The sequence below is a fragment of the Hyperolius riggenbachi genome, chromosome 2 (genome assembly GCF_040937935.1).
Source record: "Hyperolius riggenbachi isolate aHypRig1 chromosome 2, aHypRig1.pri, whole genome shotgun sequence".
Lineage (NCBI taxonomy): Eukaryota > Metazoa > Chordata > Amphibia > Anura > Hyperoliidae > Hyperolius > Hyperolius riggenbachi.
This window is the reverse complement of record NC_090647.1, coordinates 65,686,791-65,707,369: the sequence shown is the minus strand read 5'-3', so window position 1 is coordinate 65,707,369 and position 20,579 is coordinate 65,686,791. Positions and strand designations below refer to the sequence as shown.

Here is a 20,579-nt window from a genome sequence, read left to right as displayed (position 1 = left end):
CTAGCGTGGATAATGCCAGTTGTAAAATAGCAGGGGGTTGAGCTTCTGAACAATGGCAGCCCTTGCAGCTATTTGAAGCCAGGAGCTGCTTAGTTCCCTTTAATGCCAGTTTATGGTGGAGATTAGGAATGGTCAATGAGATGTAAATCGTTCTGCAATGTTGATGCCTGACTATGAAAATTCCATATGCAGATTTAAGCAGCTTAAACCAAGGCGAGATTCAATTGGACTATTTTCAAGATGCATAAATTAGCACACAGAATTTGCACAATCCTGCATCGACTTGTGACTATTTGCATCTCACTGACCATCCTTTGTGGAGATGCATGCAGGTACAATAGCTTTACTTGTCTCCAATGTGGCTGCTTGGTGTAGGGCCTCGTTGCAGAGCTGCTGTGTCACTCCTCCAGCTATATTTATGGGTTATTACTGGTTCAACTACTTGTATGCACTGAATTAAACACAGGTGGGTGAGCAACACAGCAGACCTACTGTGACGTTCAAGCAAGGATTATGGGATGTGCCTCAAGCAAACTAGTCAAGAACCTTCTGGTAGTTTTCCCAGCTTCCTAGTACCCCTCAAGCAATGCACCAGCTTTCTAAAACCCCTTGTGCTCTGTAGCAGCTCTCCACTGCCCTTAGTAGAGCAACCTGTAGTATCCCCAATTTGGCAATATCCCCTGTAGTGTGTTCCAAGCTCTACAACACACACCATTTGCTCCAGCTTTTCTCTTTCTTTGGGGTTTACCCAACTTTCCAATGTCCTCATAAAAATGGGAGATGAAACTGGACTACAAAAACTCTTCAGTGTTCTTCCCAGAATTTTTTTCCAGCCGGGTGGCATGAAAAAGTAGCCGGGTGGGGCGAGATGAGAGAATGCAGGGCCAGAGCTTCTGTGAGCAATGTTGCTTACAGAATAGGAGGAGGTGAGCCGATGACAGCCGGGTGCTCATCAAAACTAGCCGGGTGGAGCACCCGGCTAAAAGAGCCTGGGGAGAACACTGCTCTTGTACCTACTGCTGGGTACATGTTAGTTAACAACAGCGCTAACCTACTTTAGGGGACTCAGCAGGAAACATCATACGGAACAGTTCTCCAATCACCTTAGACCTGCTTTAGGGCTGGTTCAGATGGACGTTTGGAGGCGTTGCGTTCGTTGGCGTCGCGTTTAGCAGCGTTCGTGTGCGTTTGGATGCGGTCGCATTTATTCTTCCCCTAGAGGGACATTAGCCGTCGCGGTTAACCTCCCCTGAAAGCTACATGTAGCTTCCAGGGGCTCCTTGAACGCCAGGGAAAATCGGGACCCAAACGCCGCGTTTGTGTAAACGCGCTTGAAAGCTTGGTACAAACGCTCCCATTCACTTGAATGGGAGCGTTTAACACCAAGCCCTGAACGCTGGCTGTAAACGCTCTGCAAACGTCCGTCTGAACCAGCCCTTAGACAAAATGGGGTCCTAGGCAGGAAATAAAGGGGTGACCGCTATGACAACATCATTTCCTAAGGGAATGTACACAACTACAACTTCGGTTTCCAGAAACAATCATTCGAGATGTCTTTTACAAGTGTGCATCAAACGTCAAGTCAAAGCCTATTCCATATTCTGCACCCATCACCTCTTCCACCATTTCTTCCCAGAAGTCCTAGAACTTACAAAGCTACATCAGTAAGTGAGCTGGGGCGGACTTCCTTTTGACACTGATGACAGATCTTAAATCAAAATTACTTTAGAATAGACCATCAAAGCAATCTGACTGGAGCTGCATTGCTCCACCTCGCAGTGTATCTTTACCAACAGTTCTGGGTTTTGGATAAAAGCTTGCTTCCCCCTTCAGCTTTAATAAACGCCAAATCAAGCTAACAATCTGTAAAAACGTGGAAGTACCTTGTTGCCTTACAGTGTATGTGACACTCCTAATTTGTATCATTACCTACTGTACCTGTTCCAAACCTATGTGCACATGGTAGATTTTTGTCTACAAAAGCGCATACATGTATCTTTTTCTCTCTCAAGCTGGGCAATCATCTTCTAAGAGAACCTAGGAGATGTTACAGTACACCTGAAATTAGAGGAATGTGAAGGCTGCCATATTCATTTCCTTTTATACAATGCAAGTTGCCTGGCTGTCCTGCTGATCCTGTGCCTCTTAAGTGGATCCGAGGTGAACTTTTACACATTGCATAATTGTGTTCCTTTCCTATTGTTTATAGGGCATTCCTTAAAGAGAACCCGAGGTGTGTTTAAAGAATGTTATCTGCATACAGAGGCTGGATCTGCCTATACAGCCCAGCCTCTGTTGCTATCCCAAACCCCCCTAAGGTCCCCCTGCACTCTGCAATCCCTCATAAATCACAGCCATGCTGTGAGGCTGTATTTACATTTGTAGTGTCAGTCTCAGCTGCTCCCCCGCCTCCTGCATAGCTCCGGTCCCTGCCCCCGTCCCTTCCCTCCAATCAGCAGGGAGGGAAGGGATGCAGGCGGGGACTGGAGTTCTGCAGGAGGCGGGGAGAGCAGCAGACTGACACTATAGAGATAAACACAGCCAGCTCTGACAAGCTGTTTGTCAGCAGCGTGGCTGTGATTTATGAGGGATTGCAGAGTGCAGGGGGACCTTAGGGGGGTTTGGGATAGCAACAGAGGCTGGGCTGTATAGGCAGATCCAGCCTCTGTATGCAGATAATATTCTTCAAACCCACCTCGGGTTCTCTTTAAGCCAAATACTTTTTTGTTTTAATACTCTAATTCCCTATAAACTAAATAAGCCACGCCCACAGTTTCAGAGAGCCAAGGCACTTTCAGACAGTAGCCAGGGCTCATGGGAGCTCAGTCTGGGCAGGGGGAGGAGGAGGTGTTACTAGCCATTGATTTCAGAAGCAGAGGGGAGGAGGGAGGAGGAGAGGGGATTAGACTGATGGCTCAAGATACAGATAAGCCTGCCTCTATGTAATGTTTACAAACAACATGGCTGCTGTCATTGTATAGGCCCATACACACGTCTGATTTTCGCGAACGACGGGTCGTTTGAACGTCCCGTCGTTCAGTCATTCGCCCGCTAAATCGGGCGTGTGTACAGACTGTCGTTCGCGTGATAAGACTGAGTTTGAGCGATCCGCCTGGCTCAGTCTTATCACGCGAACGACAGTCTGTACATTACGCCCGATTTAGCGGGCGAACGACTGAGCGACGGGACGTTCAAACGACCAGTCGTTCGAAAAAAATCAGACGTGTGTATGGGCCTTATCACAGGAAGAAATAATAATTTTCTATTAAATCTGTTTGCAGCTAGATTTGCTGTGTAAACCATCTAAACTTTAGATAAGATATGTAGACAAGTTACTAGTTATAGTTAGTTTTTCATCTCGGATCCGCTTTAACCTCCTGAGCGATAATCCCGAGCTGAGCTCGGGGTATATCGCGCAGGAGGATTTCTCAGGCCCTGGTGGGCCGATTTGCATAATTTTTTTTTGTTACACGCAGCTAGCACTTTGCTAGCTGCGTGTAACTTCCGATCGCCACCGATCCGCCGCCGCTGGCCGTGCAGTCCCCCCCCCCTCCCCGACCCCTTGCGCAGCCTGGCCAATCAGTGCCAGGCAGCACTGAGGGGTGGATCTGGACTCCCTCCGACGTCACGACGTCCATGACGTCGGTGACGTCATCCCGCCGTCCATGACGTCGGTGACGTCATCCCGCCCCGTCGCCATTGCGACCGGGGAAGCCCAGCAGGAAATCCTGTTCTGAACGGGATTTCCTGCTTGCTCTGATCGCCGAAGGCGATCGGAGTGGGTGGGGGGATGCCGCTGCGCTGCGGCTATCATGTAGCGAGCCCTGGGCTCGCTACATGATTTAAAAAATAAAAAATTTAAAAAAATAGTGCTGCGCCACCTCCTGGGCGATATAATTGTATCGCCCAGAGGGTTAAGCCCATTCTACACGATACGATTCTTTGTACGATTCGATTACGATTCTATTTACGATCCGATTAAATCTGGCATGTCCAATCAGGATTCGATTCCATTCAATTCGCCATTGCAAAACAATGGCAAATCGAATTGAATCGAATCCCCATCGGACATGCCGGTTTTAATCGGATCGTAGATAGAATCCTAATCAAATTGTACAAAGAATCATATCGTATAGATTGGGCTTAATACTTTTAGCCATAGACCCTGAACAAGCATGCAGATAAGATGATTTTGACTGAAGTCTGACTGGATTAGCTGCATGCTTGTTTCAGGTGTGTAATTCAGACACTACTGCAGCTAAAGAGATCGCCAGGATACCAGTACTGCGTGAAAGGAAATAAATATGGCAGTCCCCACATATCTTTCACAGGCGTAGTTTAAAAGCCCCTGGATGTCTTTATTTTATTTTCTCATGATCCATAAGACTAAGGTAATGCAGTGATGCTTCCCAAGGAAAAATCCTACCACTGCTGTTTATCTATCCACCATTAACTGATCACCGCCTCACTGCCAAGGCAACCACATGCCATTCCTAGGGAAGTATTGACCATCCCTACTCATAAGTAGGCACTAGGGATGGTTAATGGCATGCAAATTTCGAGTTCCTGCAGGATTATGCAAATTTTGTACACAAATTTATGTAACTTAAAAATGGATCGATCAAATTTGACTGCAGCAGGATTGGATCATTATAAATCTGCATGAATTTGCACAATGCTGCATGAACTCGAATTTATTTGCATCTCATTGACCAACCCTAGTAGTAAATGTGCAATAATCACCACAACACTCTCCACCACACACCCGTCCTTTAGAAACAGAAAGCAGAGATGTGGTTGGACTGGGATCTTTGAAGTACGTCCAACACAAACACAGCTTATCCCAACAGAGTATATGATAAATACACAATCCGAGGCTGCCTGCAGCCAATATTCCATATCAAGACAAGCAGCAGAAGCCGAGAGATTTACAGATCCAACACATGTAAATGTCAGCTTTTCCTTCATTCCCGACTTTGCACCATCCCCTCCCAATTGTTTCCACTGCTCTTTAGCTTCATCGGGGACGTCAGTGACTAACATGGAAGTTCTGGTGTGGCCTTCACATTATTGCACCCTTCACCAGACTTCTGCAGCCTAATCTCTTAAACAAACTACTAGTACTACAGGTGGCCATACATTTGTCGACATGACGGCCAATCTACAATCCGTCTCAATGATTATTCTCAAATCTGATAAAAATGAGTGCTGCCTAGAGCAGGTCTGATTGGCAATTTGGCCAATTTTGGGCCGAAATTGGTGGACTGTATTGATCAAACATACTGGGAAATCTCGGGCCAACTTGCTTGATCGTGTGCACGGCAATAACGGCTTGCATCAATCGTGAACAAACGCGACAGAAACCCCTGTCCTTGTACCCGTAAATGTTAGATGTACCCCCCAGTGTCCATGCATTTATACTTTACCTGTCACCCCGTCCCGAGTGTCTGCACTGTACGTCCTCACTGGCTTCACACACTGGCCACTTGTTCTATAACAACAATAATGCCATCCAGAACTCGACCCAAAAATAGCGGATGTTTCTCCAAATAGTGCTTATTCCATACTGCGGAGGTACAACATAGAAATAGCAAGTGCTTGAGAAAGGGCTTCTGCCTGAAACGTTGTGCTATTTTTGGGTTGAGTTCTGGATGGCATTATTGTTGATGTGGGCTGTACACAGAGAAATGATGGACCTCTTTTCCTAATTAGGACTCCCCACAGTACACTGCTATATATCCCTGAGGCTGGTGGACTGCATCTGTCTTTTGACACATGTGCTATAACACCAGCAACCACATAGAGTGCTAATGAGAAGGTACAGTGCAGTCTACAGGACACAGAGGCAGACAGTGTGACAGGTAAAGTAAAAATGTCCAGGCACACCAAGGGGTACATTTAACATCTATGGGGACGCGACCAGGGGCGGCGAGACAAAATCAAAAGGACAATTCCCAAAAGATTTTATGCTGAAATTTATCAGGAATCAGCCTACGGTTTATGGCAGCCAACGGAATCTCTTGGTCAACTGGCCACCAAAAATTGCTTGATGTATGGCCACCTTAAGTGTTTCAACTTGCGATGAGCACAATATGGTAGAGAATGCAGCAGGACAGATAGACCATTCACCAGGGAAAGTAGCCACCTTCATTTTTTTGTTCAAGGATAAAATGTAGATTGCAGTTCGTGAAAATAAGACATCCCCTAAAAATAAGACCCTTTCCACTACCAGTGTTTCCCCACATGGAGGGGTAATCAATAGGCTGCTGTCCCATTCACATGTAGGGATACAAAAAAAAAATGTGAAAGGTATGCAGCAAAACAAAAAATGGGAGAATGCATGCAAATCCCTACAACCATGCATGGCACGACTAGAGGGACTTGAAGCGTCCCACATCACAGAAAGCCTGACGTGAAAGTAATCTCATGAGATCATTAATTTCATGTGTACAGTAGTACTAATGGGAATTGAATTTTCCTGGAGTCTCATTCTTATTTTCAGCCGAAGGACCAAAATTCTAGAGGTGAACTGTCCACAGGCGCTATGTCAGTGTCAGGTAAATATGCTTCATTCAACTCCCACATGCAGAAAGAATGACCTTTTTCACTTTGCATCACTATTGTTATCGGGAGTGTTGGCACAGCCAGGTACAAGAGTTTTGGCCTACTCTTCAGGTGAGCTGCTGCTGAAGTTTGTTTTCTTAGGCTCCTTTTAGGGCCCATTCACATTAGAGCGTTTAGCCGGCGATTTCAGCAAAGCACTCAAGCACTAGCGCTTTTTAAAGCGCTAGTGCTATGAAACCCTATGGGCCCATTCTTACTTGGGCGATTTGTGTTAATCGCTGACGATTAACGCAAATCTCCAGACGCGTAGCCTGCACCATTTTCAGCCGATTTCCTGGCGATTGCGTTTCAGTGCTATAGAAGCGCTAAACGCGACTGTGGAAAAATCACTGCAGTGTCCATTGGTTTTCCCATGTGTAATCACGGAAAAATCACTCCCGCTAAACGCTGGGGGTAATTGCCGGCGTTTTGCGCTTTTAAGTGTGAATGGGGCCTTACACTGTGTCCATTGCAAGGGACAATATCATTGCAAAGGGATACAATATTCCTGAGGTATGATCACATAAGGAGTGGGAGGTTTGGTCAGAGTAGCGCACAGCATGCAGTGTGTATCGGCAATGTGAGCATTTACAGTGGCATTAAAACATACCTTAATTGTACTGTATGCAGCATTGTATCTGCGTCTAAGGTGCAATGTGATTTTTTGGGCCGTTCTGGTGGTGTGGTAATGTGTGTACTTTGCAAATGTTTAAGTAATAATAATAATAATAATGGCAGTATTTGTATAGCTCCTTTCTCCTGTCGGACTCAAAGCGCTTGCGAGGCAGCCACTAGAGCGCACTCAGTAGGCAGTAGCAGTGTTAGGGAGACTTGCCCAATGAACTCCTTACTGAATTACTGGCTTACTGAACAGGCAGAGCCGAGATTCGAACCCAGGTCTCCTGTGTCAGAGGCAGAGCCCTTAACACCATCCACCATAGAATAAAACTAATAAATATCTATAAAAAAAAAAAAAAAATACATTTGTAAAGGGGCCCATACACCTAACGATTTTCCCGCCGATATACAGCAGATTCGATCACTGTGATCGAATCTGCTGTGAAATCGTTGCGCAAACGCTGACATCAATCGTTCCCGTCGATCCGTCCGTGCGTAAGATTTTGCTCGATCGCCAGCGGGCCGGGAGTGCGTCGATAACGGCGTTCGAATGCCCGATGACCGACGCTAGCGGCAATGCATTACCTGCTCCGCCGGCTCGTGTCCCCGCTCTCTCCGCTGTCTTCTTCTCCGCGCTGGGCTCCGGCTGGCTTCACTGAACTTCCTGTCCCGGCATGAAGTTTAAACAGTAGAGCGCCCTCTACTGTTCCCCGGACAGGAAGTTCAGTGAAGCCAGCCGGACTTGGAGCCCAGCGCAGAGAAGAAGACAGCGGAGACCGGGGGACTCGTGCAGGCCGGAGAAGGTAATGTATAGCCGGCGTGGGGCGGCAGCTTCACAGATGGCGAATCGATTTCATGCTGAAATCAATTCACAATCTGTTTGTAGTAAAGGTAGCCATACGATCCTTTCTCTGATCAGATTCGATCAGAGAGGGATCTATCTGTTGGTCGATCTGATGGCAAATCGACCAGTGTATAGCTACCTACCTTAATAGTGGGAGGACACATCCAATTGTTTATCCATTCAATTTATTTTCACTTAGGGTTCACTTTAAAAGCCCTCGGAAATGCCGGTAAATATAAATCGGTTTTGCACGTATCACATCATGTGCATATGCAAACAGCTGAATGATGTAACATATGAAAAAAAACTGGAACACGTGGGAAGTAGCTGGAAGCAAAAGATCGGCCAGGAAAGCTATTGTACGCCTGTGTAGTGTTTTGGCATATCAAACGGATTCAGAAATCAATCACAATGATTGAATGCCCACAAATTGGTTTGTGTGTACTAGGCCTGACTTATGTCATGGTTTCAGTTCAGCAATGCCAAAGATACTGTATATAAACTGAAGTTGATTTAGAAGGGGGGCAGCATTTTTCAACACACTGTTGACTTCCTTTTCAGGAATTACCCTGCAGCGGAACACTAAGGCCTCGTTCACATTGCGTTCAGATCGCGTTAACGTTGGATGTTTTTTGAAGCGTTTTTTCCCCCCTTCCCCGTGATTTCTGTTCGTTGGACGTTTTTGATAAGCCTTTTTTTGTAGGCGTTTTTGCAAAGCGAATCAGTTTTTTCACTTCCTGACGTCAGCCAGGAAGTGAACTGTTTGATCCGGAAAAAAATAAATACAGTGTATTTATTCTTAAAAACGCGAGCGCAATCGATGCACAAACCTATTTTGTGGGCGTTTTGTGTTTTTTCCTATACCTTCCATTGTATCAAAATCGCCCTGAAAATGTTCCATGCAGCGCTTCTCTGAGCAGAAAGCGGACGGATCGCCCTAATCTGAACTAGCGCATAGGATAGCAGTGGAAGCACTTTCAGGGCGATTTTGAAAAATCACAGGCACTTAAAAAAAAAAAAAAACGCCTCCATTGTGAACGAGCCCTCAGGGCTCGTTTCAGTTGCTGTGAACTCACAGCGTTTATCCGCACGTGATTAAGACAGGGTAACCGTACGCTGTTCAAATCAATAGGCTGCTTTAATCAAAAGGGGGGGGGGGGGGGGGGTGAATAGGATGGCATGCAGCATTTTTACACATCACGCATGCGATTCACTATAGCTGTGCATGGTATGTCTAGAGCAGTGATGGCTAACCTTGGCACTCCAGCTGTGGTGAAACTACAAGTCCCATGAGGCACTGAAATACTCTGATAGCTCTAAGACAAGACAAATAACATTTACATCGCGCTTTTCTCCTGGCGGACTCAAAGCGCTAGAGCTGCAGCTACTAGGACACGCTCTATAGGCAGTAGCAGTGTTAGGAAGTCTTGCCTAAGGTCTCCTACTGAATAGGTGCTGGCTTAACTTGGGGAGGCAGAGGCATGATGGGATTTGTAGTTTGGTCACAGCTGGAGTGCCAAGGTTAGCCATCACTGGTCTAGAGGGTATCACATGCGTATTGGTATTGTAACAAGTGCCAGTGTGCGATTTGTAAACGCACACCGGGTACAAATGAGAACACCCTTAGGGTCCTTTTATGCTAAGTACACACAATACAATTTTCTGCCAGATTTACCTGCCAGATCGATTATTTCCCACATGTCCAATCTGCATTTCGATCGATTTCCATAAGAGTGAACAGAAGCAGTTCGGAAAATCGCTCGAAATCCAGATCGGACATGTTGGAAATAATCGATCTGGCAGGTAAATCTGCCAGAAAATTGTATGTGTGTACCTAGCATTACACTAAGGTCCCTTTTAGACTTGCAGGCTAAACTTGCATTGCGTTAACCTACTTTGCTACAGGGGGTCGCAAAAGTAATCAAAGTCTATGAAGACCTTCACACTTATTGCGGTCTGTAGCGGAAGTGTCTGAGCGGACGCAAGGGCAACAACGCGCTACCGCAACCGTTGCGCTTAACTCACAGTGCTTGGGGTAATGGAAGTCCATTGACGACGCACTATGTGTGAACGACGGATCGTGGTGTGTCGAGGCACGCAAGCACGCACCAACCTGAATCCCAGTGGCGTACTTCCTGCCCGGCAGGAAGTACGTCACTGAGCGGGGGCGGTGCTATGCGTATGACCCTGTAGGCACCGCAGGGACATTTGTCTGTCATTTTTTGCGTTGCGGTGGGATGCAGCAGGAGCATTGCATCCCCACCGCAACTCAAAAAAATAAGCGTAGAACCAGCCTGAAACAGTTGCTGTCAGTTAAAACTCAACAGACAACTGATGCGTAAGGTAATGTTTCCCTTTTCAAATTTCAGACATTTTTGCGTTGTACACGAAAGTTAAAACGCATCAGTTTTTCAGCGTGTAGTATAATGCTGGGTACACACGATGAGATTTCCCGTTCGATTCCCGGATCGATTCGATTAAATCAAACATGTTCGATTGGATTTCGATCGTTTTTTCCGTCGATTTTGCATACCTATCATGAAAAAAAAATCGATCGAAATCCAATCGAACATGTTTGATTTAATCAAATCGATCCGGGAATCGAACGGGAAATCTCATCGTGTGTACCCAGCATAAGAGAGTCCGAACAGTCACTTGCCTACAGACAGTGGTAGTTAACAGGAAATAACAGGCCACAGCGTTACCAGGCCACAACGTTACACAAACATCCAGATCTCAAATTTAATACAGGAATGCGGTATTTTTAATACTTTCCAGTAATTATTAAAGGGGCACTACAGCGAAAAACTGTAAAATGTAAAATATGTGCAAACATATACAAAGAAGAAGAACATTTTTTCCAGAGTAAAATGAGCCATAAATTACTTTTCTCCTATGTTGCTGTCACTTACAGTAGGTAGTAGAAATCTGACAGAAGTGACAGGTTTTGGACTAGTCCATCTCTTTATAGGGGATTCTCAGGGATATATTTATTTTCAAAAGCACTTAGTGAATGGCAGTTGCTCTGTCCAACTGTCAAAAAAACGTGTAGAGAGCAGGGATGCTGGCCAGCATCGTTGTTTAAATCCTTTTAAGGGAATATCTTTATAAAGAATAAAAGCCTTGCTGGGAATCTCCTATGAAGAGATGGACTAGTCCAAAACCTATCACTTCTGTCAGATTTCTACTGCCTACTGTAAGTGATAGCAACATAGGAGAAAAGCAATTTATGGCTCATTTTACTCTGAAAAATGTACTTATTTGTATATGTTTGCACATATTTTAAATCTTAAATTTTACATTTTTTCGCTGTAGTGCCCCTTTAATTATTTAACTCTTCAAAACATTTTGTTTTAAAATGGGGAACTCTATCCAAGCATAGCCCGTCACAGTCATCAGTATGCCTAGGAACATATGATCAGAGTTGAGCCTCAAAAAAAGAGGGAGGGAGGGTGGGATGGGAGGGACCTATGTGGGGGATCTTAGCCTATCAGTGGCATCTGAATTCCCTATACTTAAGTGTCCCAACCTACCACCTGTAGTTTTTCAGTGCCACTATAAAGTACCACTATGTAGGCACTCAGCTTTGCAGTACACCTAACCTACTGTACCGCTCTGGTAACCAATGCAGTATGTCCAAGCTTCTCAATACATCACCTTCTGGGATACGATAAGACAGAACATTTATATTGCGCTTTTCTCCTGGCGGACTCAAAGCACCACAGCTGCAGGCACTAGGGCACGCTCTTAAAGGGAACCTTAACTGAGAGGGGTATGGATGTTTCCTTTTAAACAATACCAGTTGCTCGGCAGTCCTGCTGATCTCTTTGGCTGCAGTAGTGGCTGAATCACACACATGAAACAAGCATGCAGCTAATCCAGTCTGACTTCAGTCAGCGCACCTGATATGCATGCTTGTTGAGGGGCTGTGGCTAAAAGTATTAGAGACACAGGATCAGCATGAGAGTCTGGCAACTGGTATTATTTTAAAAGGAAAAATCTATTTCCTTCTCAGTTTAGGATCCCTTTAAGGCAGAAGCAATGTTAGGGAGTCTTGTCTCCTACTGAATAGGTGCTGGCTTACTGAGCATCCACTGGCCACCAAAGACACATGATAAAGGTGAAGTGAATTCTGGGAAACTGGCACCAGTTATTTATAGCACACAGAGCTGCCAATCCCCACAGACCACAAGTATCCATGCTGGACTATTCGGAGGGGAAGTAGAGGTGCCAGAGATCGTACTACAGGCCGTTAAAAAAAATAAAAAATAAAGTAGTGACAGAAACCTGGAAGTGCAGGAAGAGTTCCGGTTAGCTACCAGTTAGGGAACTTCTTTTTAATTTAAGAGCTTGATCCAATTATTGTTTTTGTCTGACTAGCGTTCCTTGCGCAGGCATGAAGTCTCTACACAGTTGATCTTTATTCTTCAGAGCTTAGTCACCACTGGAAGAAGGTGACTCCTGTACAGAGTAGGATCTCTGCCAAATCCCACCATTAACGACTGAACAGTCGTCTTATGTCTGCACTAGTCATGGACGAACATGTTCGCCGGCGGACAGTTCGTGTTAACGCAGACTTTAGGCGATGTTCGTGTTTGCCCAACACCTTCACATGGAGCTATTTCTTGACTCTTCACCCTTAAAGGAAATCTAAAGCATAAAAAAAAATAAAAAAAAAAAAATATATGTTTTACCTCACCTGGGGCTTCCACTGGCCCCCTCCAGCCCCCCACAGTGACTCAGTTCCGATTTCAGTGACTGAGCCAGTCGATAGCCACTGCGCCTGCGTGGCACCAGGCGTGCGCGTCCGCTATCACTCTCCCGTCGCTGGGAGCTTCCTGCGCATGAGCAGTACGAGATTTTCTGACAGTCGCCAAAATCGAAACTGAGTCACTGCAGGGGACCGGAGGATCGTTCCGTGACAGCGCGGGCACGGGGAGGCTACAGAGGGCAGTAGAAGTCGCGTGTGAGTTAAACGGTTTTGTTTTTTATTTTCAGTTTACTTTAAAGAGGAACTTTAGCAAAAAGGGGAAAAATAATAAAACAATATGTTGCATAAGTGAGAAGTTGAAAAATAGAGGAGAGATCAATGATTGATTGATTTCCCCAATGTAATTTCTTGAGGTTGTTTGATCCACAATAAAACTGCACTCACTCATCTTTACTACTGGCAGACAAGAAAAAAAAACAACTAGACAGCACCAACTGCCACTATTTATAACCACACCTACTAACATTGTGATAAGCTAAAAGGTTGTTTTAAAAGATATACATATGCACAGAGGGAGATACTGGTGTTTGGCAGTTGGAAAAAGCCATTACTTCCCACATTGCAACAAGGCTCACAGACAGGAAATGGTCAGGACCATGGTCCTGACATCATACTCTGCAAGGGGAGCAAGCGCTTCTTGCAGGGTCTTTGGCCTTGTTTTTTGCAGCATGATTTTAAAAAGTGCCGTACAGCGCTTACAATTTGGATTCTGTCCTCTTCAATACAGTTTTATCTACATGCTGGTTCCGTGTGACTGGTTACGGAGCATCACCCTTCCCCTTGCACATTGCTTCACGTGGCTACGTGCCGGAAGCCGATGCAGACCCAGCATGTACAGTAGGTAAAACTTTACTAAAAACACACGTGAACACAAAATTGCTTTTGAACAGTGACTCAGAAGCGATTTTGCATCACTCCTATAGCTTGTATTAGAGCGCAATCACTTCAAAAATGCTGCAGGACCCGGGATTTCCCAAATCACAATCACTCCTGTGGGTTTGTAGCCATTGATTTTCATAAGACTAGCGGCTAATAAATAGCACTGTAGTAGGCCACAGCCCTTATCGTACAGCATTAGGTGATATATTGCTGCTTTATAAATAAAAGATCATACTGTAGTAAAAGAATAACTGCAAACAAATTGGGGCAGCACGGCGGGGCAGTGGATAGCACATATTCTATAGCTACAGCCCTCGAATGACCAGCACCAGTCCTGACCATACCGCTATCTGCATGGAGATTGTTCTCTTGTTTGTGTGGGTTTCCTCAGGACATCACGATCGCCTTCCACATTCCAAAAAACACACAGATAAGGTAAAAGGTCATCGAAAGAGACTAAAGGTCCGTGCACACCTTTGACGGATCATCCGACTCCTCAGTTTATGAAAGCACCAACTCCAGGTACCGAAAATTGTTCACACTCCACAGCCCTTGCAGGGCTATGGAGTGGGTACAAAAATCATTTGACTCCTCAGTCTATGAAACCACCGACTCCAGGTACTGAAAAGTGCTCCGGCTCCACAGCCCTGGATATCACCCATCCAGAACAGGAATCGATCACCTTGGACGACATCGCTGGGCCGAGCTGCACACATGCATGTCAGCTGTGGATACCTGAAGGATTTGTTGCAATTGCTTCACACCTCCCACAACCTCAAATCAAAAGGATCCAAAAAGAAACTTGACCACCCCCAGAATCCAACTAAAAACCTTTGGAGCCAGAGCTTTCTGTCATGCTGCCCCTGCCCTTTGGAATGCCTTGCCAAACTTAAAAAAAGACAGATCCAACTCTGGACATGCTTAAAACAAAACTGAAAAGCCACCTGTTTAGTCTGGCAATTAAGATCACATAACTTTTTCCCTTGTAAACATCACTATGTACTGATCTAAAGCTGAATACTCACCTTGTGATGAAGAAAGATGCAGCACAGCGACGTCCCACTATGACAAGTGCTCCCCGATCCTTCTTCCTGCCGGCGGGTATGTGCGGAGTCACACAAAGGGCGCGAACCAGACTTCAAGCGATCGTGGTACTTTGTGCGGGAGTCATCGGGGACCGTAAAGATCCAATCCGCCGTGGTGGTTGTTCATGTCATAAGACGCTGAATGATGTTGGCTTATCATGTGTTGCCTAAAACGATGGCTTACCGCTCAAAAACCCGCCGGTCATCAGAAAAATCGCAGGGTGGGTACTGGCCTTAAAGAGACTCAGAGATGAGTCATAAGGCAGGTTTTTTTTTTTAAAGCGGATCCGAGATGAAAAACGAACCATAACAAGTAACTTGTCTATATATCTTATCTAAAGTTTAGATAGTTTACACAGCAAATCTAGCTGCAAACAGCTTCAAAAGTTTATGATTATTTATTCCTGTGATACAATGAGGGCAACCATGATCTGTTTGTCACATTGTCACAGGCTGAGGGCTGGAGATGCTATCAGCTTGCCTGTGTGTAAATTCAGTGCCCTCTCCTCTAGCTCTGAAATCAATGGCTAGTAACCTCCTCCTCCTGCCCAGACTGAGCTCCCATAAGTCCTTGCTACAGTGCCAAGGCACAAAAGGAGCTGTGGGCGAGGCTTGTTTAGTTTATAGGGAATTAGAGTATTAAAACAAAACAAAAAAAGTATTTGGCTTGAAGAATGCCCTATAAACTATATGAAAGGAACACAATTATGCAATGAGTAAAAGTTTATCTAGGATGCACTTTAACTTACCCGGGGCTTCTTTCAGCCCCATAAGAATAGATGCGTCCCTCGGCGTCCTCCTGCTGTCTATCTTCCGTTCAGCCGCGGTGAGCACCGGTAACAGGCTCAGTGACGTCAGTCCGGGTCTACTGCGCATGCGCAGTAGGTCCATGCATGCACAGAAGACCCAGACTAGCTTTGATTAAGCCCGTTACCGGGGCTCACCGCAGCTTAACGGGAGACACCTGGAGGACGGCGAGGGACACATTTGTACCTTATGGGCTGGGAAAAGCACCGGGTAAATAATAAAAACTGCCTTATGAATCATCTCTGAGTCTCTTTAAAGGCAATTTCGTACTCTTTGGGTCCTCAGGGAGAAAAGTGCTTTGCAAATATTTTGTTGTTGTATACAGCTGTGCAGGATGCTGAAGCCATACAAATATATAATACAACAACAGATAAAGTGTGTGCAGTGGAAAAGACAACAGAAGGAAAGTATATGTATTTATTATATGTGCAACGTAATTGTGCTTGAGGCTCAATGAAGTCTATCAGAGCAAAGAAACTCAGTTTCTTCAAGAATCATCCAAATCAAAACAAGGAAGATCAGGAGTCTAAAGTACACTGGCGGTCACTTAAAAGTTGTGAATAGTTATGGAAATTTCCGGCCTCGCTGGAGATTAAAGTTTTATTTACCCATGAGAAGGCTTTTAACAAATACAGAGAGCTATGACAAATCACTGATTTGCTATTCCAGCCCAGCGCTTGGGTGGCCAGGGTAGATGGGAACTCATTTGTGATCATGAAACTGAGAGGGGGAGGGGGGGAAGGGAAGTGTCACCTCCTCCAATCCACAAACTACAGACAGGAACACTACTAGGTACACCCAAGGGTGGTCCCTATATAATCCGCAATCTACAATACAACCCAGTTTAACTCAATCAGCAGCCAGCCCTCCATAGTTTTTGTTTTCTTTCAGTTAACGTTTGATTCTTCAGTAATTAATTCCAAACTGGTAGCTGTATCCCCCTGTCCTGAAAAACATTCCTATACTTCCCAAGTTCTTTTAAATGGCTGGTCCCTCCCCCTGGATCTGTTCCCTCCTGCGTTCCACCCTGGGGCCAGCTAGGGGAGAACTGGAAGCTAGGATGGAACTTCGCAAAACAATCGTAGTATGTTTTTTTTTCCCCTTTTTAATTTAATTGGCCGAGCCTCCTAGGGGAAAAAAATCAAAGCTAAATATCATTTAGCAAGCAATGAAAACAGCAACTTATGAAGTTCTCAAGAGCTCACGTTCAAGTCATTTTACAAAAACATTTTTTTCCTTCAAGTACGTGACATTTAAGTGATCTATTTCCTTGAGCAAAATAAGTTTGAAAATAACTTTTTGGGCTATGAACTATACTCCAGAATGGCACAGTGCCAAATCAATAAACAACTCTAAAAAGTGAAAAAAAAAATCTTTAAAAAATTACAACCCCTAAAAAAGTTAAAACTTTATCACAGCTTACTCCTAAGATGGACTTACTTGACCATCTTGGTTAGAATTTTTTAAACTAATTAAAAGAAAAATGTCAACATTTTATTAAAATCCTTCCCCCTCCAAAAAACAAGGTTTATTTCCAAGCTAGAAACTCAACAGTGGACAATTCTGCCCTTTCTTGACCAGATCTACAAGAGTGTGCTTGTGCTTGTGTGTCAATATTAAACAAAGGCTTTTGGAAAACATTATTTTCTGTAGCCAGAGGTGAGATCCCGTGCTCCACCAAATTCCAAGTTTTCCGCTAGACTGTTTTAAATAGCTGGCAAAACCACTTCCCCCCCTTTTCTGCCTCCAGCAGTGCCCGATCTCCTGTTTCAAAACTGCAAGCAACAGTCTGGAGCATTCACGGCAGCATAGACCAAAACTCAGCAAAGTCCTGAAGAAGAATCAAAACAAACAACTCCCACCTAAAGAGTTCAAACGGGACAAATAAAAGTAACTAGCAAAACAAAAAAGTGCCTGGCACCAGAATTCAGGAAAAATAAAAAAAGAGAAAATTGTGCCTTGGATGGAGACGGGTGAGGCACACAAAGGGTTACGTCTTCAAGGCTGAGCTAAAAGATCAGAGGCAACTAGGGAACAACCATATAAAGCTATTAATAAATGACTTCCAGAGCACCATTACTACACAGGACCCACAGTATAAAGCTGTGCTGCCTCCTCCTCCCCCACCCGTCTCTCAGATGTGGGAGTTACAGGACTGTACATGCAAGGCTCTCCACCCCCCACCACAGTGCCTTCAAGCTAGAAGTTAGAAGGAGCAGCTTTGGCCCTGAAGAAATGCAGATGGAGTGCAGGTTGTTGCTGCTTTTTTTGCCTTTCTTTATCAAAAGAGCATTCACAATCCTGGACAAAAACAAACCACCTGGGGAACATCAGTGTCAACACTACAACCCCCTTCCAAATAAAAAAGTACCTTAAAATCTGATCGAGGTTACATTTTTTGTTAGAGGATCAACTTCTCTACATATGTAGTTAAATGTAAAAAAAAAAAAAAAAAAAAAAAAACTTGGTAGCAAGATCCCCATTTTTTGGGACTATAAAGTTGTTTTGCATGCACACTATGACACTATGGTTGAGTTGCAGCTATGAAGATCAACTCCTACAGGGGAGAGGACCTTTTATGACGTGGGTAAAAGTTGCTTGAAAGATTTTTTTCCTCGACACTGCAATTTTTTTTCTGCCATGGGGATGAACATGCTATAAGGTTAAAGACTGTAGATATGTAATAACTGCCAAAGAACAACTCAAAGTACAACATGAGAAACTTGCTATATATCCCTATGTAAACAAAGCTGTGATTTACTGTACTGTTACAGAAAGCTACTAAGTTACCTCTTCAACCAGCTCACTGTGCCACAAAGTCACCTGAAGTTTTTTTAAACAAGGAAAAAAGTAACCTTAATTTCTATAACTATTTTAAAGTGAATAAGTAAGTAGGAGTGCAAGTACATAACACACTAATATACAATCAAGTTACTCCCTAGATATCTCTCACCAGACCTCAAGCATCAACAGGCAATCAAGTCACCCTTACTACCATATTTTTTAGATTACTGGAAAAAAATGGATTATGATCAACAAGTACCCTCAAAATGTTTTCCCCAAGCCCTATCTACCTCCAATCTCTTTCACAGCAAGTCCAACCAGGGTTAAAAGGTCACAGGGCAATCAGGTCTCCCCCAAAATTGGCAAATAAAGTTCTCAGACTATAAAAGAAAATAAGGGATTGCAATCTGTAGCCCAAAACCATTTCCACTTGGTATGGCATACCCCAAATATTGCAGGACAATATAAGGGCCACAAAATCACTAATTGAGGAATACCGTAGGGAGATAATCATGAAGCCCTCCTAATGTATTGCAATCCCAATATCGTTGTGCAAGTGCATCCTTCAAGGTTCCACTGGGTGCTACTATTGGTGTGCAAAACAAAGTGAGCATTTTGTTGGGGTGAGCAGACCAGTTCACCTAAAAAAGTTTAATCAATTTAGTTGGGTCACAGATCAATGAGCCTCCACAGCACTGCAACCCAAATATCATTGTCTCAGTTCTTCCTCACCCCATGAAGTACAATGGAAAGATGGCAAATGGAAGCCAGGTGTTACCCCAAATACACAGCGCTTTCCCATAGCAACAAAGAGAGTGGAAGATGAGGAACGCTGTTTTGAAGGAGAAATCGGGCAATCATGATCATTAGGGCCTCCAAAAACTCTCTCCTAAGCTCAGTGTACCCTAAATTTGTCTCATTACCCCCAGTTAGAATTAGCAGGCCACAACTTCACCTAAGCTTCCCCAAATGGGAGGAAATGAACATACCAATATATAAATGGATTAAGTAATAATGGCATGATCAATAAGCACCCTAAAATTGTGAACCCCATTATCCTGGCTTGCACCCAGAAGACTCCTCGGGGATCCCCAAAGAAGAGCAGAGATTCGACAGTATTTAGATGATCAGCTAATACCCAATACCCTTCACCAACCCAATGCACCCCCAAAATCCATAGCTCTGCTCCAAAGCACCCCCAAAGTGCAATACCTGGCGGGAGTGGGATTTGGGCTCTGGCTGCTTGAAGAAGGAGTCGGGCAGTTTCCTCATCCTCATAGGTAAGGTCTGGGGGACGTTGGCCGTTTTGGGGTTCATGACCGCATTGAAGAGCGCCTCCAGGTCCGTCTCGGAGTCCCCCCGGACATGCACGATCTGGTGACCGGCCGGGGGCGGCTGGGGGGCCGAGTTCTGCTGCGGGGCTCCGGTCTCCATGGTGGAAGGGAGGGGGGGAAGATCGGTAAAGCTGGAAGAGGAGCCGATCACAGCCCGATCATGTCCCTCCAGGTACGCGGGGGGCCCGGCCAGCAATCTCACATCCAGGGCCCCGGCTAGATCCGGCCGCACTGCGAGCTCCCAAACTTGCAGCAACAACGACAAAACTTTCTTCCCATCCCGCTGGGACCGCAAAACTTTTCCCTGCGCACGTGACCAGCCGCAGACCACGCCCACGGTATGGATCAGCCTCGATGGGGCGGGGACTTCCCGGCAGGCCACGCCCACTGTATGTGTAGATGTATAGAGAGGGGGAGGAGAAGGGCTGCAGGAAGGGGGGAGCTAGGGGGAGACCACCAGAGCTATGACCTCCCATCATTCCATGATGGTCTCTGCTGCTGCTGCTGGGGATGTGCGGGGACAGGCTGGGCTGAGCTCTGGCTTTCCTGGAAGGATTCCTCCTGGAAGTGGCTGATTGGCTTGCTATAGGATCTGCACTATCCTCACAGGCTGCTGCATACACGGGTAGTAACCATATAGGACACAACTAATGATGACAGCCATATGCCGTTGAAGTGAAAGATTTAGCAAATTTGTCAGATTTTGTAACCAGTTGCAATAATTTACAGATAGTACTATCATGAAGTGCAACCTAACCATTAGTATCAGAAAATGCAACCCAGCCTGGTTAGGTTGTATTTTGGGTCGCATTTTGTGATACTAATAGCTTAGGCTAAGCTCGGGATCAAAATCA

The 20,579-nt window shown here is 45.1% G+C and overlaps 1 protein-coding gene across 4 annotated transcripts in view; it reads right to left on the bottom strand.

The window, feature by feature from the left end:
- Positions 1-20,053, bottom strand: part of YAP1 (Yes1 associated transcriptional regulator) — a 105,388-nt gene extending 85,335 nt beyond the window's left edge. Inside the window, exon 1 of one of the 4 annotated variants that reach the window (XM_068266857.1) lies at positions 19,604-20,053. In XM_068266857.1, the coding sequence (XP_068122958.1) occupies positions 19,604-19,825 (222 nt within the window). In that variant the 5' untranslated portion in view covers positions 19,826-20,053. The remainder of the gene's footprint in view (positions 1-19,603) is intronic. The other 3 variants (XM_068266856.1, XM_068266855.1, XM_068266854.1) reach the window with 3 other exon arrangements.
- Between the last annotated feature and the right edge of the window lie 526 nt (positions 20,054-20,579).